Source organism: Neopsephotus bourkii, unplaced genomic scaffold (assembly GCF_033783945.1).
Source record: "Neopsephotus bourkii isolate Nb327-2 ecotype Australia unplaced genomic scaffold, CSIRO-AGI_Nbou_v1 NB_1287, whole genome shotgun sequence".
Lineage (NCBI taxonomy): Eukaryota > Metazoa > Chordata > Aves > Psittaciformes > Psittacidae > Neopsephotus > Neopsephotus bourkii.
This window is the reverse complement of record NW_026901771.1, coordinates 3,826,455-3,849,767: the sequence shown is the minus strand read 5'-3', so window position 1 is coordinate 3,849,767 and position 23,313 is coordinate 3,826,455. Positions and strand designations below refer to the sequence as shown.

Here is a 23,313-nt window from a genome sequence, read left to right as displayed (position 1 = left end):
GGAGAATAAAGAACAACACAATGTAGGAGAAGATCAGGTTTGAGATCATCTAAGGAACCTGACAGTGCACAAGTCCATGGGACCTGATGATACGCATCCATAGGTCTTGAGTGAGAGCCAGAGAGCTTCCCTTGCTCAGGCCAGCTGCATGCAGCTTGTCAGCAGTGCTCCTGAAATCTCAGCCTATTTTTGAACGAGGGAAAGATAGTTCTGGTCTTGAGAAACCTCACACATACCTAGGCAAGCTGGGGGAACGGGTGGTGAAATGAAAACTGCATTCCTGGGTTACACATCCAAAGGAAATAAATCATTTTGGCTCCTTCCAGACATCATAGGATCCCAGATTAATGATTCAAGAGCTCCTAATTATCCTTTCCCTGTATGAGAACAAACAAGTAAGTGTTTGGTAATTTTGGGAAGTGGTGTAATTAAACACTGAAATTACATTCGAACGTCCTTTGCAGACTGGAACTCTGCGCACTGGGATATCAGTGATGCTACAGGGCCAGGAGGGATGCAAAAGGGGTCAGTAACATACTGAGAAGAGTGCACAAAGCCTTCCATCAGTTGGGCAGGGGAGTGAGGGAAGCAGGAGGATATGCACCAAATGGCATGCAGCATCAGAACAACCGTGGGCCTGACAAACCTATACTTTTCTCAAGGCAAATGTCATATACAAATACTGATGTATGTAACAGGAAAACCAGTCTTTCAGAAGGTGTCCAGCAGTGTAAGGACAAACATTTATCTGTAAACAAGCATCCACAAATTCAAATCCTAGTTTTTCCATTGCAGACCCTTATATTTCTGTGTAGCTGATGAACAGCATTAGTCGTCTGTCCCCTGATGTGAGCTAGTATCACTTGCCCATTTTGCAGACGAAATATCCGAGAAATTCCACTAAATCTTTCTGTACCGTGCTAGAAATAGAATCTCAGGTTTGGATATGATAAATCTACATTGCAGTCACTGCCTTTGCTGAGGGGATCTGCCAACATATCTGCTTGGCTGGCTTCTTGTTAGCCATTAACCACATCCCAGGAAGGACGCCAGGAAACCTGCCTGGAAGCACATCAGTGCGGCCTCACGAGAGGCTGTGTAAGCTATGGCTCTGAGGACGGGTTTAATCGCATCCATGATCTGGGAGAAACATGTGTGAAACCTCCCATGGTCACTTCTCAAGGTCCTGAGTAGGGTTGCAAACCATCAAAGCGGTGTGATGTGAATTTGGCTGTTCTCTTCATGCTTTTGCTTTTAGGATTCTGGTGGTTGTTTCTTGGCTAAAGAGCTCTTTTAGATGTTTCTTTAAGAACCAGGGTGCCTTCAGAGAGAGCATTGCCCTGGACCCACCGAACTGCTGTCCAGCAGTAACTCATCTTCATACAATGGACTCTTCTAGGGAACAGTTCTTGCCCTGGCAGTGTAACACTGGTGTTCCTTTGGGCCTGCATGTCTGAGGGTGTTTTAGTGAGCTACTGAGCCTTTAGACAGCAGATCACCGGTCAGAGTCCAGCCTGGCTCTGTAGGACAAACTGCTCCCAGCTCTGTGAGTGTTCTAAGAGATGATTCAGGACGAAGGGTGCTCTCACTTCTAGCCTGGACTTCCTGGATACACAGGGAACACCGTGGGGCTTCAGGGTTTCCAGATCCAAACATTGGCACTCCTCTCGGCATGTGCATTGTCAATATGCAGCACGTACACAGTTGCAATCTACCTCTTATCAAAACCAGTGAAATGAGGTGTCTGGAAATCCTAGGCAAAAAGTCTTCGAAATCCATTTAGATGAGATGGAGAGATGGACGAGCATCTGCTCAGGCGTATGACAGCCTCAGAGTAACAGCTCTTCTTCCGCCAGAGTTTGTTCCGCTTCACAATACATCTTCAGTTTTGTGCCTTCATTCAAACTAAGAACCCAGCCACCTCTGCAAACACAAGAAGCCTCCTTGAGGAAGGAGGACGCGTCCCCATCCAGCTCTGCTCACCAGTCTCCGTCAGTGGTAGCTGACGCTGGGCTGCAGGACATCCCCACCTGAGCAGAGCTGAGACAGGCAGCGCAGAAAGCATCGGAAGCTTAGTTCACTGTTTCACTGAGATAACAAGAGGATTTATTCACCCACGCAGGCAGGATAACAACTCACACTAAGGAGACTCCACTTCTGAATCAGAAGAAGATGGTAATGTGGAACTTATCACATTAAGTAATTCACAGAAATGACACAACCGGAGCTGCACAAATGTTTACATTTGTGGATACAGACTTTCTCACTTCAAGGCATAAGCCTCCCACAAATGATGGGGATTGAAAAGACATGGCTGATGGGGGACCATAACTGTCCCTCCTCACATCTCTGGCTGTTGCTGAACTGACCACTGAGATGAACCACCTCGGGGCTGTGCCATTGTGCATGCTCCTGCATGCCAAAGAATAGCCAAAGCACGGCAGCATCATCGCCACCTACCTTCCTCAAAAGTATCTCATCACCTACGTGATGCAAAGCAAGATCTGTTCTAGGGGTTCCTGATTCTACTCACCGTCTCTAAAGCAGGCCCCAGTCACAACAGCTAGTGCAATGCAAACAGGTCTTGTCTCAGAGGTGGTCTCTTTGATACCACTGGAACTGCCTTCACTGCTGTCCCTGGGCCTGAGGACCAGCAGCACCTCCAGCTTTCTTACTCAGGACTCTCTCCTGCTGACCATACAAGCCTAAGCAAAACCCCTCAGTATCCAAGGCACTTGGGATCACCTCAGCCAGTATTTAGAATGATGCATGAAATCAGACCTATCAGAGCGGGTGATAAAGCTGACCAGATCCCGGATCTGTAGGGTCACGTCTGCTTTAGCAAACACAGAGATGCAGCAGGAGCGGGTATGCAGAGGAGCACAGCTGCTGCTGAGGACTCAGTGGCCATGCTATAAATGTCTGCAGGTTTAGTTCAGACTAACCCCAGCCCAAAGCAAAGCTGAAGTCTTAGAGCCCTCATAGCACTTTTACTGCACATCTTTCAGGAAGGTTCATCTGAATTGTTCATGTGCTCCTGATCCAAACTGAGGTGATGATGCAGCTGCACCCTAAACAACAGACTCCCACCCTAGTTCTAACGGAAAGGCGTGTAGAGATTTTGGTAGACATTCGTTCCCAAAAGAAACAAGACCAGGAAGATGGTGGTGGTGCCCTCACTTCAATAGCAAGTAACAAGAAAATGAGATGTCTGTTGTCCTGTGAAGACTTTCTAGCCAGGGTTGCCCTCACCGAGATGATACCCTTGGAGGGGGAGCTTTACCCATCTGACGTGACCAACCCATTCCTCTGAGCGCTACTCCCCTCTATCACCTTCCCTCTCGTCCCCTTGCCCTGTTTGTGGGACCACGCTGCCGGTCGGTGATGGGAAAGACCATCCCAGCAGCTGAACAAACGGAGTCACCCTGGGCACCAGGCGTCCTGGCTACCCTTCTCTGCAAGCACCCCTCTGTTAGCACCAGCTCTTTGCCTTTCCCCTCCTGCCGGCACGCGTCCTCCGACACCTCTTACGGTCTGGGTGCCTCTTCATAACCCTCCTTCTTTGGGAACGGGAGCCGGGCATCTTCTCGTCCTGCATCCCGTATTCCCGGGGACTGCCAGCCTTGCCCCGTGGGGCAGGAGGGATGCACACGACAGGGAGCGGGCCGGGGCCCGGCACCAGCGGCACCAGCAGCCCCTGCGGTTGAGCCCAGGCCAACACCAGCCCCGGGAGGCGCCGCAGGTGCCCGGGCCGCCGGGCGGGGCCGATGCCGATGCCGCTGCCGGGGCGGTGGCTCCCGCTCCCGGCCGCCCGGCCCGCCCCCTGGCTGCTCGGCCCGGCGGTGCTCTCTCCGCCGTCTGCCGCCGGCGCTCCCCGCCCCTCGCCCCTCGCCGTCGCCCCGCCTGGCGGATGGCCGGAGCGCGGGGCCGGGGCGGCTGCTGCCTGCGGCGTCCGCTGCGGCGGCAGGGGCCGGGGGCCGGCACAGCCGGGCAGAGGCGCGCACAGCCGCGCGGGGCGCCCGTCGCCATGGCAGCGCTTGCTCCGGCGAGAGGTAAGATGGGTCCCTCCGGCTCCGGCCCCCGCCGCCGCGATCGGCCCCCGCTCCGCTCCCCTCCGCTCCCCTCCGCTCCGCTCCGCTCCGTCGCGCACAGGGCGGCGCCGCCGCCGCCGGGCACGGCCGCGCCCCGGGGGGCGCCCCACGGGCTCCGCGGCCCCAGCCCCAGCCGCTCCGCACCGCTTCGCCTCCCCACCCCCGGCCGAGGCGAGGCCAGGCCCGGCCCGACCCCCCGCCGCCCCTCCGTGGCCGGGCTGCCAGTGACGGGCAAAGGGAGGGCTCGGCGGGGGCAGCACCGCACCTCAGCCCTGGGCCGGCCGCATCCCCCCGCGCCCCGGGGTTCTCCACTCTTCCGTGCAGTTATTGTGGGTCACCTTCCCGCTGGACCCCCCGCCCTCGCCTTCCCCTGAGTCACCAGCCCCAGGAGGCTCCCTTCGCCCTGCGGGTGGGATGAAGGGGGGTCTCTGGCCGGGAAGCAGGACCGGGCGAGGATGGGGTTCCTTGACCTGGCCTCTCTGCATCAGCTCCGGGGCTCTCCCGTGGCCGGGAGCGGGAGGACCGCAGCTCGGAGCAGAACTGAGCCCCAAAGCCAGCAGAGGCAGGGGGTTCCTGCCTCATCGAGGGAACAGCGTGGGCCACCAGAACAAGCTGGGTGGGAAGGGCGGCAGAAGGAGATGCCGCAGGGAAAATCCTTCCTTCCCCTGGGATTAGCTGGGCTGGCTAGCTTCATAACTGTCTCCAGAGGCCACAGGCCTCACTGCAAGAGTGATGATGGCACTGGGGAGAAAAAGATGAACTGGGGCAGAACGAAGGGCACCACAAATCCAGTCGTGGCAAACTGCTCCAAGCAGGGAGGAAAGGAAGAAAAGCCTCAGGTGGTTACAGAGAGGATGAGAGAATACAGAGGAGCAAAGGGAAAGGGGAGGGTGGGAATGGGACCAGTAGCCCGTGCTGGGAGTCCACTGGTCTATGCACAGAAAGATTTAAGTTTACATCTGCTCTCCAAGGCGCAGAGCAGGCCTGCCCCTTCCTGTAACATGCTGCTTGGGTGCCCCCTCTAGATGAAGACAGGAGAAGGGGGTCCGTGCTGGTAGGACCACGGGTCACTGGCAGAGGTGTGTCGTCTCGGGACTAGGTTAGCAGCCTCATTCAGTGGGTTTGTAACCATGGGGTGACTGGAGACCAGAGCTGCTCAAGCAGAAATGCTCTAGGTGGGTGCGGTGTATGGCCAAAAGATTGCACGCACCCATGGATGGGACAGGATGGGTTGACAGGCTAAATCCGGAGCGCTGGTGGGGAAAAGCTGAGGTCCAAAGACTGGTGCATCTGTCTGGCAGGAGCAGGACTGGAATAGCACGGAGAGATGCAGATCGGGCATGGCAGAAATGGCACTGGTAACACTCTGCGTGGGGAGCCAGAGACAGGAAGGGCAGGGAGCACAGCGTGTCTCAGCAGCATTGGAGGGAATTGCTTGGGGACAGAGTACAGCCTGAGGTATGGAAGGACTGGTGCAAAACTGGCTTCTCTGCTCCCTGAAAGGCACAGGGAGCTGCCTGCACAGCCTAAATCATGACAAGGTGTTTGTGTGGGCAAGGAGAAAGAGTGATCTGAGGAGATAGAATTATGTTAGATTACTTTTTCTCTTTCCTCTCTTCTACAGTGAACCTCGTGCCCTGAATCTCCAAGGGAACCTTTGAAAAGGATCTTCCCCTCCCCGCCATCTCCTTATTGTTTGCCAGCTCTGTTCTGTGCTGTGCAGGGAAGCTTAAAGAGCAGGCTGAGCCCTGGAGGACAGCAAAAAGGACAATGTAGTGAGGGTGCTGTGAGGTCTTGGATAGGGAACACTCTGGATTTTATTCCTCACCCTTCACTCTCCATTGATAGTTCTCTCACAGCCTTGGCAAGAAACCTCTCTCTGGTCACGAGCGTGGTGTTTGGTGAGAAGGAGAATTACACACAGTGTATGAACCACCCTCACCATCTGCACAGGACCTTTGTCCTGCCTCCTGTCATCTCTGAAGCTCTTACCTAGCTCCTCATCCACTAGGGCGCTGGGCAGCAGCCACTTGCTACTGCCAAACTGCTTGGAGTCCCCAGCGGTCTCTGTTTGCATGCGGCCTTCACCAGTCCCAGCAGAAGGTGGTCCCTGAGACAGAAGGTCCCTGGTGGGCACATGGAAGTAAGGAGAGCTTTTTCTTTGGGGGAAGAGTGGAGAAGGGGGATGAAATAGATGGGGAGGAAAAAAAAAAGTGAGCCCAAGCAAGTGAGGGGAGAAGCACTGGCAAGTGTTCATGAGAAAGAGAGAGAAAGGTGGAAGAGAGAAAAAGGAGAACAGGGGGAAAAGTTAGAACCAGGGAAAGAAATATAATCAAATAGAAGGGAAAGGGAGGACTGAAAGTGAGACAGAGTTGACGGCTGTTCTGCATACTACCTGGTGGCAATGCCTTGAGAAACCCCACTAGCGTGCATACACCTCGCATCACAGCAGCAGATGAGGAGGGACGCGACTCCCCCAGTGCGGAGTCCCACTCTCCCTCTTAGAGAACCCCAGCAGCAGGGACCGGGTGCAGCCTAGCAGGGGTGGCAGCATGGGGGACTCTGAATCAGAGTCTACCTTGCACAACAACTCCCTGTGGTGGCTGGCATGTGGGATGTTAGCCCTGTTGGCCAACTCTTGGATTATCCTCAGCATCACGGCCAAGCAACAGAAACACAAACCCTTGGAGCTGCTGCTATGCTTCCTTGCTGGGACCCACATCCTTATGGCAGCAGTGCCCCTCACCACCTATGCTGTGGTGCAGCTGCGGCGCGAGTCCTCCGACTACGACTGGAACGAAAGCATCTGCAAGGTCTTCGTCTCCACATACTACACTCTAGCACTGGCCACCTGCTTCACTGTGGCCTCCCTTTCCTACCACCGCATGTGGATGGTGAGGTGGCCAGTTAACTACCGACTGAGCAACGCCAAGAAGCAGGCTCTGCACGCCGTCATGGGTATCTGGATGGTATCGTTCATCCTCTCCACGCTGCCCTCCATCGGCTGGCACAACAATGGCGAGCGCTACTACGCCCGTGGCTGCCAGTTCATTGTCAGCAAGATAGGGCTGGGCTTCGGTGTCTGCTTTAGCCTCCTTCTGCTCGGAGGAATCGTCATGGGCTTGGTGTGCGTGGGCATCACTTTCTACCAGACCCTGTGGGCACACCGAAGACGCCGGCAGTGCCGCCATCAGAGGGCAGAGGAGGCATCATCCTGCTCTTCATCAGCGCACACCACTTTCAATGTGCCAGCCATTGTAGTGGAGGACGTACGTGGCAAAAGGAGGTCTTCACTGGACGGGTCTGAGTCAGCCAAGACCTCCTTGCAGATGACCAACCTCATCAGCGCTATTGTCTTCCTGTATGACACGCTCACTGGGGTGCCTATCTTGGTAAGCAGCCAGTTCTCCCTTCCCCTTCAGACTCTGCAGTTTAACTAGATTTCCATTTCTCTCAGGTTTCAGAGAAAAAGAGTTTTCTGTCCACCAGCCAGCCACGGTGTTACCGAATCTGTGTTATTCTGGGGGCCGGTTTTTAAGATTGCAGTAATTCTCTCATCCTTCTGCAGCAGTATTTTTGTAAGACAAGCTGAAGGCTGGGGATGTACACACACACACACAGAGAGCTAAAACCACTGTGGAAGTTTCAAGCGATTAGGAGGAAAGGAAATTATCCTGCAAACTTACAGGGGGATGTAGCTCTGTAAAAACAATGAGATTTCTGTTTCTCCCATTTGCTTCTGGAGAGCCGATACCCCAGCTTTAAGTGCTGTTGCAGCCAGTTTTCTTTTTCCTTCTGCTTGGATAGTCATAGTCAGCATTCAGGTTTTGGCTGGCTGGTTGATTCTCTGCAAAACTGGAGGGCTGGGGAAGTTCTCAAAGGGAGCCATTAGGAGAGCAGAGGCTTAGTCACAGCTTTGCTTTCTTTTTTTCCGGTGGCTGTGTCCTTTGTTAGCACCTGTTTAGCTCCGGTTTATAAACGAGCACAGGGAAAAAAGGGATGCAAAAACCAGGTCTCGTATTAGAGATCTGACAGCTTGGAATACGATCCAGCAAACCTGGGGCAACACCACAGGAATGGAGTAATTACTTAACAAATCCTTTACAGACAGATTATGTTCTACCATAGACTGACTCCTGGTATCGTTCTCCCTTGATCCCCACTTCTGTCTTCTTTCTCAGTGTTGTTTCTCTCTCTTACCTCGAAGGTTGTGAGCTTTTTTAGCCTGCGCTATGATACGGCCCCAACCTGGATGGTCCTGGCTGTGCTCTGGTGCTCCATGGTGCAGACCCTGCTGCTCCCCTCCTTCATCTGGTCCTGCGAGCGCTACCGAGCAGATCTCCGCACTGTGTGGGAGCAGTGTGTGGCCATTATGTCTGAGGAAGATGGAGATGATGGTAAGCACCTCACCACCCCATAGTCACCGTTCTTCAGTAATCCCCTCCCTAAAAGACTTCAGAGGAAAGAGAGGTTTGCCTTGTGAAAAGGACCTGCCTGCACCAGGAGTGGTGGTGTGGGTCGCTAGGACACGTTATAGCTTAGGGTTGGCAACCATGAGAAAATCTATTCTGGAGCAGGCTCTGTCACTCACTTGCTGCCTTAGGACTCACTAGCATCCAGGAAAAACTAGTGCAACGGTAGATGCAAGGGTAGAGACCATGCATACGGCTGCCAAACCACAACAAAAGTGGCCCTTGGCCAGCTCACTGATCCAAAGATCCAAGTTCTAGCAGTGAGCAACACAAAAGCAAGACAGAAGAAACAGGGCAACCTCTGGGTGCTTTAGTGCTGCTGTAAGCAGAAAGATGAGGTCCTTGTTAACAGGTGAAGCCTGAGGGCTGCAGGCAGGGCAGCGGGAGTCCGACAAGGGTTAGAATGGCTTCGGGGTGTTCTGGTAACACTCTTCTGGCCGAAAAGCGTTGACTGCTGTTCTCCTCTTTGCCAACAGATGGTGTGTGTGATGATTATGGTGACAGCAGGATCTGCAAAGTGAGGTTTGATGCGAACGGCGCTGCAGCTGTGAAGCGGGACTCCCGGGACATCAAGCTGCTACCCATGCACCACATGCTGTTGCCCCAGGACAAGGTGCATTACCTGCAGGTGAGCTGTCGGGCAGCCCCACAACCCGCTTCCTTCTCCGTCAGTCTCCCACACCTTTGTGTCGTTTTGACTCCTCTGAGAAAGCCTCAGCTACTCCCTTCCTGCTCTGTCTCTTCAAGTTTTCTATCACCTGCCTCCTTCTCTGTTTTCCAGGTCCCCCTCTCCCGGAGAATGTCACACGATGAGACTAACATCTTCTCCGCCCACCGCTCTGCTCCATCCTTCCTACACAAGTGGTCTTCATCCGATGACATTCGCATTCCCACTCCCCGCAAACCCGGTGGCCCCATCTTCTTGCCTCCTCAGCTGCATGACTACCAGCACCGCCAGCGGCCCCCAGAAGACGAGCTGACAACCCTACGGCAGTTTCTGGAGGGGGGCCTGGTGCCCCGGGGCTCCGCTGCCTGCTTCTTCCGAGATGAGATCACCACATTCATTGACGAGACGCCGCAGCCCTCCCCAGCCTGCAGCCCACGGCACTCCCGTCTCCCGCTCGCATCGCGCCGCGATCGCCGCCTCTCCCTTGGCAGCAGAGAGGAGGAGAACGCCGACCGGCCACGGCGCTGCTCCTTGGCTTGCAGCGAAGCCTTGCAGCTGCAGGATGGAGAGCAGGCACTGTGTGAAAGGACCCTTGAGGCCAGCGAGCCGCAGACCTTCCAGGATCCCAAACTATGAGAGACAGCGTCAAAATCATTCAGTGCCATCACGGTTTTTAAATGGAACTTCAAGTGTTCCCTTTGTCCCGGGACCTGATCACTAATTTGCATTCTCATCCTTCTCGCCAGCAGGCAGGAACACGGCAGCCCACGCTGGTGGGGGAAGAAGAAGTGGGACACGGACTGCGGAAGAGCGAGATGGACGGATCAACAGCCAGCCTGTGCCTGCTCTCAGGTTATAAACACACCCTCCGCCGCCATCACCACTTGGCACCCTCACCGGTCCAGTCCCTTTGTGAATTCCACCCTCGCATCCGCTCTGCCCGAAGAGACGAGGCAGGCACAGAATGGTATTAAAATTCTATATTTGGAGTGTCAATCGTGTGTCTGTTTTTTAAATAATATATTAGTAATAATTTTGTTTCCATAGAAACGAAGTAGCTGGCCTAATGTTTAATGAAGCTTCACAGGCTTCTGGAAGGGAAATGTGGAACGTGCGAGGCTCCTTTCCTTCCTCTCCATCCCTCTCTTGTCAGTGCATCTGGAAGGCAGCAGATGCTTAGCAGCCCAGGGAAGGGAATGAAGCCCGTAGAGGAGCTGTCACAGGAGACTGGGTGAAAAGTTTTGCTCTCCATGGGAGTCCGGCTGCCTACAGCTAAGCAGGGGCAGCCTCTGTGCTTTCTAATATTGCTCAGCAAAAGCTATTGCTTTGAGGGAACCCCAAGCTTGAAAGGAAATTCTCTGCAAAAAGACCCTCGGCCATAATATCGTCTTTCACTGGTGCAAACTCTTGATTCCGGTGCAAACTTTGCATGAAAAACAATGGCCCAAACTTCCCACCCAAACAGGAAAGCTAGCAGAGGCTTTAGGGGAAGGCTCCCGACTGCCCACACTGAGAGAGGTGAAGTCTGGAGCAGGCTTCTGTCCTGTACAAAGCTCTTGGAACGGAGGCACAGAGGTAGCCTGTGAGAGATAACCCTTCTCCTGCCCAGTGCATGGGCAAGGGTTTGGCTGCATCGGAGGAGAGCAGGAGATGGGCAGCCCGTCCCCTCCGGAGTACTCCTGCATGTGATGGGACTTGGTCTATGAACGGTCAATGCGTGTCCCTGCCGTGGTTTCTGAGACGTTAACCATAACCTCGTGCGCGATGTCTCCCCCGGCACCGCCCGCCGGCCCGCCCTGCCCGGCCCCCGGGGTGGGCGTAGACCGGGCCCCGCTAGGACGCCTGCCCGCCCAGGACCCCTCTCCTCCTCCTCCTCCTCCTCCTTCTCCCCGGCGCCTCGGCGATGGCCTCACGCCTCTGCCTGTGCCTCCTGCTCGCCGCCGTCGCCGCCGCCACGTCGCCGGGCCGCCTGGTTCCCTATGACCTGCTGTACGCGGACGGCGTGCGGGCGTACTTCGCCCGGGACTGGGCGCGGGCGGCCGAGCTGCTGCAGCGCGCCCTGCACAGCTACGCGGGGCTGCGGGCGGCTCTCCGCGCCTGCCGCTCCGCCTGCCGCCGGGAGGCGGCTTTCCTCGGCGGGCCGTCGGGGGCCGGGCCGTGGGAGGCCGCCCTGTTCGGCCCCGTGCTGCAGCGAGCCGACTGCCTCCAGCACTGCCTGGGGCGCCGGCTGGGAGCCGCGCCGTCCGCCCACCGCGCCAGCCGCACCATCCGCCGCGACTTCGAGCGGAGGGAGCCCTACAACTACCTCCAGGTGGCCTTCTTCCAGGTGGGGAGCAGAGGAGGGGGTGGGCAAGGGCATCATCCTGCGGGTGAATCCAGGGTGAGGGGTGGGTGTGAAGAGGGGGCCCGCGGGAGTGTGACGGGCGCTGCTGCCTTCTCTCCGCAGCTGAAGAAGCTGGATCAGGCCGTGTCCGCCGCTCACACCTTCTTTGTCGCTAATCCCCAGCACCTCCAAATGCGGGAGGACATAGAGAAGTACCGGCGGATGTCAGGGGTGAGGTCGGACAACTTCTGAGACCTGGAGGCCACACCACACTGGGTGAGGGTTCAGTGCAGAGCCAGGCATCGGCAGCTCTTACCCATCCTAAGGACCAGACTGGGACCCTGAGCTGTTCCCATACAAGAGCCACGGTTTGAAACAGGGCCCCACACATAGGATCATAGAATAATTTAGGCTGGAAGGGACCTTTAAAGATCACCTTAGTCCAATATTCTGCCACAGCAGGGACACCTTCCACCAAACCGGGCTGCTCCAAGCCCTGTCCATCCTGGCCTTGAACAGTGCCAGGGATGGGGCAGCCACAGCTTCTCTGGGCAGCCTGCTCCAGTGTCTCACCACCTGCATCGTAACAAATGTCTTCATTATCTCCCATCTAAATCTGCTGTCTTTCAGTTTAAAACCATTGCTTCTTGTCCTGTCCCTGCAGGCCCTGGTCGAAAGTCTTGCTCAGTCTTTCTTAACCCCCCCTTTTCACAGTTGAAAGGCTGCAAGAAGGTCTCCCTGAAGCCTTCACTTCAGGCTGAAAACAAACCATAGCAAGTGTGCCACAGAGACCTTGGCGACAGTTACAGCAGGCTGCAGGGCCTTGGAGAACTCTATTTGGCTGAAGCCCAGGAGATGAGCTGTCACTGCGTGGTGGGCTGTGTGTCATCGGGCAGGCCCCTAGGTGTCAGTACTACCCTGTGAGCAACTTGAAGGCTCGGGCATCCTTTGCTGTCACCCAGGCTGATGAGGGACCTGGATCTGTCTTTCGCAGGAGGCGTATGAGGCTGGGGTGCAGCATTACGATGCAGATGAGTACTTGCAGGCTGTGGCCAGGCTGGAGGAGTCGCTCACAGAGGCGCTGTCAGCACTGGAAGAGTGTCGTGCCCTGTGTGAAGGGCCTTGGGAGGATGAGGATAACGAGGAGGAGGAGGAGATGCAGCCTGGCTTGTACGAAGCCATTGCAGGTAGCATTAGATGCACAGAGGGTTGGGTTCTCAGTGCTCCTGTCTGGAAGAAGTGTGAGCTACTGCCTTTCTTGCTCTTCTCTCTCGCAGCCCATTATGTTCAGGTTTTGAAGTGCAGACAGCAGTGCGTCCTTGACATTGCCACAAAGCCAGGGCGGATTTCTGCCACGGAAGATTTCATCCCTTCTCATCTTGATTTACTGCAGTTTGCCTATGATCAAGGTGAGCAGATGTGATGCTGTGGCACCCCTAAACTTCCCCTTTGCTTCTGGGCCTGGTGGGCAGCATGTCATGGGAGAAGAGGCACATTGACCTGAGCTCTACCTGTCTGTCCCTCCTTCTAGCCCCCAACCGACTCGTCCCAGAACCTCTCTTTTCTTTCTCAAACCTGTGGCTACCTTGGGAGAGGTGCCTTGTGGTCCACTTCAGTTTTACTTGTGCAGCTTCTGTAATGTGTGGCTGTTCCCACTTTTTTCTTCCAGCACTCTCTTATTTTCCCTTGCACCAACTATCTGCTGTGTATTTTATACACTTTTTTCAGTACATGGCTCCAGACCAGGCCCCTGCTTCCTATCTAGGTCATGCATATATATCTCATCTCAGCAGTGGTGTTCCTTCTGAGTCAGCCTGTAGTCCCAAAAGTGGGATTGTTTACCTTGTGTGCAAAATGCCAGTATAAACACAGAGTCGAGGTATTTTACTTGCTTGCTCTTTTGCACAAGATAGGGTGCTAGGTGGCAGCTGCACAGAGCAGGCACACCCTCATTGTGCATACATCAGAGTCTGTACCAGGGGGGTTGGAACTTAAGGTCCTTTCCAACCCTAACTATTCTATGATTCTGTGCATTTGAGAGAATAAATAACTTTTCATTGGTCAGAAGCTGGTGAATCATGATGTTAATTAGTACTCTATCTTCTCTGCATTAAATTGTCCTCTTTTGCTATGGAAATGAGCGTGCATGCTCCCTGAGGGTGTGGAGGGGGCAAGCCTTTTCGGTCCTGAACTGGGTCAGTGCTCACAATTTCCCCCTGCCACCTTCACCTTTCATTCTGTTACCACCGTTTCTGCTGACTTGTTTCTTTGGTAATCATCCAGTCTCCGGCACCCTCTGGGGCAGGCCCCTTTCATCAGTCCTTTAGTTCCTCTTTCTAGGTTAATGTGGTTAGTAAGGAATGCATTGCTTATACAAAGTCCTATTATTAAATCCTGTTTTGCTAAGTGATATTGTTAATCTTACTTTGCAAGCCAGATACTGTTATCACTATGGCAAATTCCAGTCTCACTGTATATCAAGCCCTGCCTGCCCTCACTGAACTGATGGCTTGTCATGATATCAGTCATTCTGTCACCTTGTCCCTCTCACATGTCCCTCAGCTCTTCTCTTGGATACCTCTGCTCCTTTCTATGTTGTCCCAACTGTCTCATCTCTTCTGTCAAACCACTGGTAAAACCTGTATTTCAAAGAAGCCTCCAGACCCCTCATCATGTCCATTGGGTGAGGAAGGTGGGACCATGTGTACCCTGTTGTAAGGCCTCCTGCTGTCTGATCCCAAGCAGGGTGTTGGCTGCCGCTGGCCTATGCACATATGCTGCTAACATTGACTCTTTCAGAGACATATCTGTTTGTTCTTTTCTGTCCCTGCACAAGTTGGGAACCAGGAGCTGGCTGCTGAATGCGCTGCTTCCTACTTGCTCTTTTATCCCACGGACGAGCCAATGTTGGAGAAGATGAACCAGTATCGCATAGAACTGGGAGAGGACACAGCTGTCACAGCCAGAGAGGTACTTACAACCCCAGGTCTGTACTTTTGGCCCTGCTCTGTCCCATACAACAGGATAAGAGTCCAGGAGACAAAAAGGGAAACACGTTTCACTGCAGATGTGTGCCAAGCCCAGGAGTAAAGAAACTGGAGCCTGAGTTTACTTCTAGTCCGTACCAGGCAGGGTCCCTTCAGGAAACAACCTGGTTTTCAAAGTGCTCAGAAGTGTGTTAGGGCAGCTTTCTGCCCTATAGAGGGATGGGCTTGTCGTTTATGAGGTGGTTGTTCAACAGCCTCTTTGCTTCCTTAGAGTATTCGACATTATGTGCAGAGATCTTTGATGGAGAAGAAGTTGATTTATTATGCAGTGGAGCATCTAGGAGGAACTTTTAATGACCCTGTAAGTATCGGTATCTTCTTAATCTTCCTGCCCTGATTGCACCAATAGAGTTACCAGAATTCATTTCAATAGCACATGATTCAGAAAGGATCAGATGTTGATGAGAAGGACCCCTGAGTCCTTACGAAGGGGGTCTTTAGGGCCTTTCCACTGCTCCAGGGCTGCAGTGAGTTTGAAATTGCTGCTGCAACCATATGCATAGGCCACTGTGGTTGTTGTCAGAAGGAGGTCAGAACCATTGGTCTGGTATTCACTGGAGAAGTGGGACAAGGAGCTGGCTGTTTGACATGATCCAGTGTGGGAGAATGTTATGTACTGAACCATCTGCATTTGTTCCTACAGGATCTTTGGACTCCAGATGAGCTGATTCCTGAAAACCTAAAGGAGAAACACAGGTAAGGTTGCCAAGTTGAATAGGACGGAAATATAAGTGTTGCAAGTAGGCGATGGTACAAGGAGCAGTAATACCTACTGAGGAATGGACTGAACAAGAACAGGAAGGGTGTGAAATGCTACCACAGAGGATAGTTAGGCATAGCTCTGTGTTCTGACAGCCCTGGTCTCTGTTTTTTCCCTTGCTCCCGAGAGAGGATCAGGAGAAGCAAAACCAGGAATCTCTGGATGTGGAAGAGAGGGATAAGAGGGGTAAGTAAAAGAGCTTGAGGAAGGACTTGGATGCAGTCAGCCAGACTTAGCCCAGCTAAGCGCTGTCTTTTCTTCCATTCTCAGACATTGGAATGCTAGCATAGATGCAGACTGACTCGAATGGCTCAGCAAGTTCTCTTACTGTTTCTTTTCTCCCTCTTTGATGCATGTGTAATCTTGCAAAATCTCACTGCGTATGTGTCTGGGATGGGAACTCAAAGAGCACTGTGGCTGGAGAAGCTGAGAGCAGTGGTGCCTGAATACATAACAAGTCTATGGACATTGAGATCCCTGTTCAGTGCGGCAGGAGTGTCTACACCAGCCCAACTTTGAACACCATTTTTCTGAAGGGGACAAGGGGAGACAGGGGGAAATGGAAACTGGAAGCGGACTATTCGGCTTGGGGAAGTCTTTCCCTGGAAAACACAAGTCCAAAAGTTTTGTGGCTAAATGCTGTAGACTGCAGTGCAGAGGACCATGTTCTTGCTGGTCCTCTGTTCTTACGTGTGGACACACAGCCTCTTGCAGGGGTCTGTCTTGGAGGCTTTGCTTGAAATGATCCCAAGTAGTTCTCTGCTGTGATACATGGGAGAGCGGATCATTCTGAGGGACTGAGCGCCTTAGAATTCTTGACCATCCAGGGGTCAGAGGTGGGGGAGAAAAAAGGCCAAAGATCAAAAGGTCAGATCACCAACTGATACCCATTGCTTCTCTTTGGGGCTGAAGAAAGTAGAAAGATTCACTGGCGATAATTTGGGGATGAGATGTGTGATGGAAAGGAGGGTTCATGGAGGTGTTTACCTGCTTCTTTTCTCCAGAGCCTCACCCCAGTAGGCTGGACTTGTTCTGCTGCTGCGATCCACAGTGCACTCATCTTTTCCCTGCTGCTCTCCCAGCAGGCCCCAGGTTTCTGCTGGCTCCTGAAGCACTCGCTGTAGGCCAGCTTCCCCAGCTGATGCTCTGGCTCCCCTGAAGCATGTGAGGGGTGCAAGTGGCCCAGGTCTGTGAGGAATGGGCACTTCTGGGGAGCTGTCCTCTCTTGTCAGAGAATGTATAGTGTCTCTCCACTTCCTTATCCAGACTGGGGGTTGGTGTCTGAGAGCTTCTTGTCCAAAGCTTGCTCATGCCTATCTGTACTCGCTTCTCAACAGGGCCTTTGCCTTTTGAGGATATTGCTGTCACGATGGATTCCCACCAGATGAACGGAACCCAGAGGGTTGTGTTTGACAGAGTGTTGACAGAGTCTGAGTGTAAGGACCTTCTCCGGCTGACAAAGGTGAGGCCTGGGTCTTCCCTCCTCAGAATGCAGGACTGCAGCATTTCCATGGAGGAGAGGCAGCAGCCTAAGGTGCATCATCTGTCCCCTTCTAGGCCGCAGGAGAAGCAGGAGATGGCTACCGGGCAAGACGGTCACCTCATACCCCACATGAGAGATTTGAAGGCTTAACTGTTCTGAGGGCCATGCAAGTAAGTGGCTCTGTGAGTCTGACACCTTCCTGATTGTCCACACAAATGTTTGTCTCCATGGAGTGCACTCTGGATGGAGGCACAGGAGTGTTATCTTCCTCACAAGCACATGTGCAGTCTCCCCTCCACGACTGCGTTTAGGCATGTTTTACATGGCAGGCTTGATAAACTCTCTCCCTCCTGTGACACAGGGTCTCAGGATCGTTCCTTGTCCCTGTGCAGTCTTACAGACATGCTTGGCAGATAACTGGGGAATAAGATGGAAGGAGCTTCTGGAGACCTCTAATGGGACCTCCTGCTCATAGCATGGCTAATCCAAAGCTAGATGAGGTTTTGTGCAGGCAAGTCCTGATCATCTCCAGGAGTGATGATTCCCCAGCCCCTCTGGGCACTTGTTTCAGTGTGTACCACTCTGAGGAAGACTAAGTTTTCCTTTATATCTAACAAAAATTTTCCTTGCTGCAGCTTTTGCCTGTTGCCTCTTGTCTTTTCAGTGACCAAAAAGAGAAGAGTTTATCCCCATCGTCTCTGTAATGCCCTTAGAGGTGAAAGGAGACTGTAGTTAGATCCTCCTTTGGCCTTCTCTAGGCTGAAGAAACCCAGCTCTTTCAGCCTTTTTAGACATGCTCCAACACCCCTGCCATCTTAAGGCCCTTGACTGAAGACTCACTCCAGTTTGCTCCTATCGCTTGTGCACTGAGGGACTCAAAACGATGCTGCATTCCACGTGCGGCTTCATGTGCTGAGTAGAAGGAGGGAATTGCTGTGCTATCCAGGTGTACTCCTGGTTTACATTTACATGAGAAAACATGTTCTTTTCTTCACGTGTGACCACAGGACTTTTACACAGGTCTCCTTTTCTGTACTGTGTACGTGTACCCATAATTTTTTAGAGTGTCTTTTTATGCAAGTATTTGAACAGCATTGTTTTTCGCTTGTAGCTGGCCCAAAATGGGGACGTGGACTGGAGAGACGCCAAATTGCTTCTGCAGGCCAGTGAGAAATCACGGAGAATCATAGAATCCTATTTTACTCCTGGAAAGAAACTGCATTTCTCCTTCACGCACCTTGTGTGCCGCACAGCCGTAGATGGTAAAGAATCTTTCACCCTGCTAGCACCCTTCTCCTGCAGAGTCTCCTAAGTTCCAGCCACGTACTTTCAGGAGACTCTCTTCCCTTTACTCTCCGTATGCCCCTTTCTCTCTTTAATTGAAACTGAAGATTCCCATGTTCTTTTTTGACTCCCATTTTCAGAGGAACAGGAAGGTCGCATGGATCTTAGTCACCCTGTCCATGCTGATAACTGTCTCTTGGATCCTGAGGGGCAAGAGTGCTGGAAAGAGCCACCTGCCTATGTGTACAGGGACTACAGGTAAGAGAAGGAAGGGACCTGCATTAGATCATGTGGAGATCAGAATGTCCCCTCAGCCCCATCTGAGGATGAGCTCAGATTATAGAAACCAGGTGATGGGTTGATGGCTCAAAGCCAGCCAGGACTGTAGCATCAGGCGTAAGGCTGCATCAGTGGCTTCAGAATGAGGAGTCAAACACCTTCCCTAGGCTGGGAAGATCTGCTCTTTCCGCCTCCTCAGAGCCAGCATTAATAGAGAGCAGAATGATGCTGGAAGGCTGCACAGACTAGAACCAAGGTACCAGATTGTTGTCTTGTAGGTCTCCCACAGTTCTACAGTCCACTGCTAGCCCTTATGACACTCTTTCTTCTGTCTTCCACATTTTTCTGGGTATTACAGGAGAGGGAAAACCAAGCACCTTGTGTTTCCTTTGGTCGAGCAGTCAGTGACTATCCTATCTGTTCATCTCTCTCAAGATTCACTGTCAATACTTTGTCTTGGGTTTTTCCATTCCATGTGAGAGTTTTTTCCCAGCCTGTGACAGGTTTTGGTACTCGTCTGTAAAAGAACCTGAAATGTGTTTTGAAGATGCTGACAGTTCTTGCACACTGCAGCCAAACGTGTCTTCCTATTTCCCATCCCATCCCTGGGCATCCAGAAATCTGACTTGCCTTTTGAGTGGTAGCTGTACCCAGAGCAGAAATCTTCTTTGAGCAGCCTATGGTAAACATGTGGGACTTGGAGGGAATTCCATTTCCCTTCTGGTATAGATGCTGACTTGGTGTAAAGTTACCAGGCTCTATCACGTAACTGATGAGATCTCTGTCCCTTCCCAGGTAAAGCTGTTCTGTCACCTCACTCCTCCCTGAAGAGTGGGCTGCTCTGACTTTTCCTTGAATAAATGTTAAAGCATCTTCCTGGGATCTCTGCCACTGAGCTATTTCCAAGAGTATTCCTGTCCTTTTGTAGAGTCATTTATAATTGACAAAGGAACTCACAAGGGCTGAGCTCTTCCAGTGTCCTTTTGAAATACACCCTGTGCTGCAAAATTCCTGCATCTCTTCTCTGTATTTGTGCTATGGTCATTAATTATTGAACAGGAGCGGGCCCAGGGGTCCAAGAGTCCCAGTAATCCTCCTCCAGGTGAGCAGTACTCCTTTTGGTGCCAGTGGTGCGCTACTCACTGCGCTGTTCACATGCTCTTCTTTACCTTCCTACTCATTTCCTATAGCACTGTTCTCAGTACTTTTACTGCAGTTCAAACTGCTGAGATCAACCCTTTCCCTGGGAAACCAGCTGTTTTGTCAATGCTTGTGTGGCCATCCCAATCTCCTTTTAGTGCCCCCATCTTATATTGTGACACTTTTTACATTTACCTCTTGTTCCACAATAACCCATGTCAGAAATGGGAGTCTAAAGCCCTTCAGACTACTCCATTCAGGCTAACAGTCCTGTTTGTGCTTCAGCCATTATCCTTACCCTCCTGCCCTTTGAGAGCTCTCCTTGCTTTTCCACAGTCATGTTACCACCCTGACTTCACTGTCTTATTAAACCCTATGACACAAGAGCTATGCCTTCCTGGCTTTCAGGGCTGGTAATCCTCTCACTGTCCTTATGTCCTTAATGTTTTGCTTCAGCAGCCACAGTGGTGATGTCTGTTTCTTTCTCCCAGTCCCAGTGATGAGCCTCCCTTCCTCTGACGTTTTCTATCAGCTTAGTTGAATGCCAAGAGGAATGCAAACAGCTTGTAGTCCATTCTTTCACCTAGGCAACTGTGATCTTACCTGCACTGCACACTGTCCTCACTACTTTGTTGTCTAACATTAGTAAAGAAATGTCTTTTCTTTTTTGCTTGCACTAAGCCTCTTCTTGACCATTCTTATGTTACCCTGAAATTCCTTCACTCTTAAGACACAGCTTTCTTTGCTGATCAGCCTCCTCCTCCAGGCTTTGCATTGTTCCCAATCTTTAAGCATAAACAACATCATGCCTGGTCAGAATGAAGGTCTGTGTAGTCCAGGGCATTGTCACAATGATGCTACAGATGAATGCTGCAGAAGATTCAAACCAAACCAAACTAAACCAGGACAAGCGTGTAGAGGTAACTCCCTGGAATACTCTCTTAGCCTCCTGTGGGTTGAAGCTCAAGGACCACCTGAGTTAGGCATTGCTGTAGTTAACACCCTCAAATGGATTCTGCTAACTGGTCTGCTTGTGAATCTGTGGCATTCGCAGCCTCCTGTGCCAAGGAGCATGGGGAAGCACCTGGGAGGAATGAGCTTCACCTTCCCATATGTCCTCTTTGTTTTTGTCTGCAGTGGCATTCTCTATCTCAATGATGACTTCCAAGGTGGAGGCCTTTTCTTCACTGAGATGGACACTGTGACCGTCACAGTAAGTCTGGGAGTAGCCATAAGAGGGAGAGAGTGTGACTTGGTCTGGGTGGGAGGAAGCTAGTTGGTTGCTGGATCCCACCATTCCAAAACCAGTCCGGTACTGATGCTGTGGCATATTCAAATAGGAGCAGCTACAGGCAAATTGAGGCAAATGTCAAGACAGAAGAGAGATTAACTCCTTCTTAACTGAGGTGGTCCAGGCTCTTCCAGCCTGTGGGTGTCTGCAACCTGTGTTGTCCCTTTCATTCTGTCTGTTCCTCCCCAACATCTGCTTTGCTTATGGACTGGCAGCGGTTACCTGGTGGCTCTCTGCTGTTCCACATTCCCAGAGGCAGCATGACCTCCATAGAAAGGCCGTTTGTCCCAGAGCAGGAGGCTGCTGGCTTCATCATCTCATCTTTCTCTTCTGGCAGGCCGAAGTGCGCCCTAAGTGTGGGAGGCTGGTAGCCTTCAGCTCTGGCAAGGAGAACCCCCATGGCGTCTGGGCAGTGAGCCGTGGAAGGCGCTGTGCCATTGCTCTCTGGTACACACACTCACGGGAGCACGCCGAGCAGGTAAAGCACCGGGCTGGAGAAAGGGTTACAAGTACTTCTAAGCCAGATCCAATACCCCCAGAGAATGGCTTGTAGGCTTTCTCATGGGGCAGGGCCTAGTGCAGCAGCTGGGGGTTGTCCTCTGACAAGATACCTGGTGGAGGGACTAGTCTCTGATGGATCCTGCAAGAGAGGATGTGCTCTAGGTGGGTTGGGTGGATGTGGCAAAGATGAGATGTGTGTTGTCAGCCCCTGTGAGCCAGGACCCTAGCAGGGAGGGGTTCACATCATCTCTATCTCCATGGCTGTAGGAACGGGTGAAGGCAGAGGAGCTGATAGAGCAGAGGGCTGTGGAGCAGGACCAGACTGATAGAGAAGAACGTCAAGGAGCTGATGGCAACGGCAGATCCTCCTCAGAGACTCCTGTTCCCAGCGGTGAAACCAGGTATACAAGCCGGAGACACAGGCCTGACTTGGACAGGACACAGCATCCCAAGGAGCTGCGGGCCAGAGATGAGTTCTGAGTAACAAGGGGCCCCAGGGGCAGGATTAGCACCAGGTCATGGTAGCACCAGGACCACAGAGGCCTGGAGCAGTGTATTAGCATGCTAGAGCCGTAGTGATGGGGAGGGATGTAGCTTTCTTCTTTGGGACATCCCAGCAGCTGAAAAATGGGAGCAGGGACAGAGTTATTAAAGTTGGTGACACCAGGAACTTTCTTCACTGCCTCACCACAGTGTCTGTGCCACTCAGAAGTCAGAAGGTAGGGTCTCCTCACCCCACTCCTTGCAGTGCCAGCTTCTTGGTCATCCAGGGCCAAATCTGAGAGGGGGAGGAGGAGCCTGGGGTCTTTAAGGGCCGTCTTCACATTCAGGAACTTAAACCAGAAGCCTCTGAGTTTCCTAGGCACCTGCACACTCCAGAACCTCGCAACTGGTCCGAGAAGGTGAGGAACTGGAACTCTATGGAATAAAAGCAAAATGCTGGACACAGATGTTGTGGGAGCTTGAGTCTGTTCACTGGGATTAAGATGCACATACTGCTGATGGAAATTTACTTAAAGGATGGAAGGAGGGTGAGCCCTCAGTGAAGGGAAACAAAGTCTTTGCTCAGATGCCAGCTACTTCGAGTAAGGGAACAAGAGAGGAAGTCAGCACTGCCATGGCTAACCCGTGGGAAGGGTGAGGAGTGCCCTTGGGAAGAGCCCTGTACACTCAGGTTTCCCTGCAGCAAGGCCTCTCTTCTTTTTCTCCCTTCTCTCCATGCACCAAATTGCCCCTGAAAGCAAAGGAGATAGTTTGTTTAGCAGTTTCCACCCTGATACAAATACAATCTGCTGTCACAGCCCAGGGATTAATGTCCTGAGATGGGATTATGTTGTAGTCAAACAGGAATTGAATGGGGTGGGTATGCAGTATCAAAAAGAGCAGTGACCCTTTTCTTGGGAAGCATTAGAGCCAGAGATCAATCTCTGGTCATGACATGATCAGGCCTTGATGAGACTTGTGCATGGAGATCTTGCCTAAGGTTCAGCTGGAATTAGGGCCAGGGCTAGTGGTGTAAATGTGGGTGATCCCTCATGGCTGTTGGCACAGGGCCTCTGCCCCATGATAAAGGAAGACTTCCCTCAGCCCGAATCCCTGCACTTCCTTAACACACAAGCTTGGGAAAGCTGCACCAGCAACCCCTTTGCCTCCATCCTCCCCAGGGTCACAGGAAGAAGACAGTTTGATGTGTGTGTTTCACTTGCCCTTTCTGTGGCGGTAGCTCCAGCGCATCCATGCACTCACACAAGCACCCCATGATCCATGTAGGGGTGCTGGCTAGTTCCTGGCTTGATGAGGACATGTTGGGGGTGAGGGGCCAATATGCACATCTCTGGGTTGCTCTGCCCAAAGTTGGCTTGGGTGATTAGACTGATGGCCTCCTGACGTCAGATGAGATCCGTTAAAAGGTATTTATCTCAGGCTTGGGCCAAAGCCGGGGGAGAGATTAAAAGAGATTGAGGCCAAGATAATC

The 23,313-nt window shown here is 52.5% G+C and overlaps 2 protein-coding genes across 3 annotated transcripts; both read left to right on the top strand.

The window, feature by feature from the left end:
* The first annotated feature begins 3,903 nt into the window (after positions 1-3,903).
* GPR162 (G protein-coupled receptor 162) lies at positions 3,904-10,226 on the top strand. 2 transcript variants are annotated; one of them, XM_061365515.1, is made up of 5 exons: positions 3,904-4,052; positions 5,716-7,483; positions 8,299-8,488; positions 9,040-9,191; positions 9,345-10,226. In XM_061365515.1, the coding sequence occupies exons 2-5, from the start codon at positions 6,644-6,646 to the stop codon at positions 9,864-9,866; spliced, it is 1,704 nt and encodes a 567-aa protein (XP_061221499.1). In that variant the 5' UTR covers positions 3,904-4,052; positions 5,716-6,643; the 3' UTR covers positions 9,867-10,226. The 2 variants fall into 2 exon arrangements, with proteins under 2 accessions (XP_061221499.1, XP_061221500.1); XM_061365516.1 differs by lacking the exon at positions 3,904-4,052 and adding an exon at positions 5,407-5,549.
* Positions 10,227-11,074: 848 nt separating this feature from the next.
* P3H3 (prolyl 3-hydroxylase 3) lies at positions 11,075-22,286 on the top strand. Its single transcript, XM_061365514.1, is given in 15 exon segments — positions 11,075-11,556; positions 11,677-11,829; positions 12,548-12,740; positions 12,831-12,962; positions 14,390-14,523; positions 14,812-14,901; positions 15,244-15,296; positions 15,488-15,546; positions 16,698-16,822; positions 16,918-17,013; positions 17,955-18,105; positions 18,268-18,385; positions 20,684-20,759; positions 21,175-21,315; positions 21,606-22,286. Coding segments are annotated over 15 exon segments (2,157 nt in total). The 5' UTR covers positions 11,075-11,133; the 3' UTR covers positions 21,819-22,286.
* The last annotated feature ends 1,027 nt before the right edge of the window (positions 22,287-23,313 follow it).

What these genes read in the sequence shown, in the direction of transcription:
- GPR162 (XM_061365515.1), top strand. Translation starts at nt 6,644, where the DNA reads ATGGGGGACTCTGAATCAGAGTCTACCTTGCACAACAACTCCCTGTGG. An exon ending in TCACTGGGGTGCCTATCTTG is followed by an intron (nt 7,484 to 8,298) that starts GTAAGCAGCCAG and finishes CTTACCTCGAAG; the next exon opens with GTTGTGAGCTTTTTTAGCCT. An exon ending in TGAGGAAGATGGAGATGATG is followed by an intron (nt 8,489 to 9,039) that starts GTAAGCACCTCA and finishes CTTTGCCAACAG; the next exon opens with ATGGTGTGTGTGATGATTAT.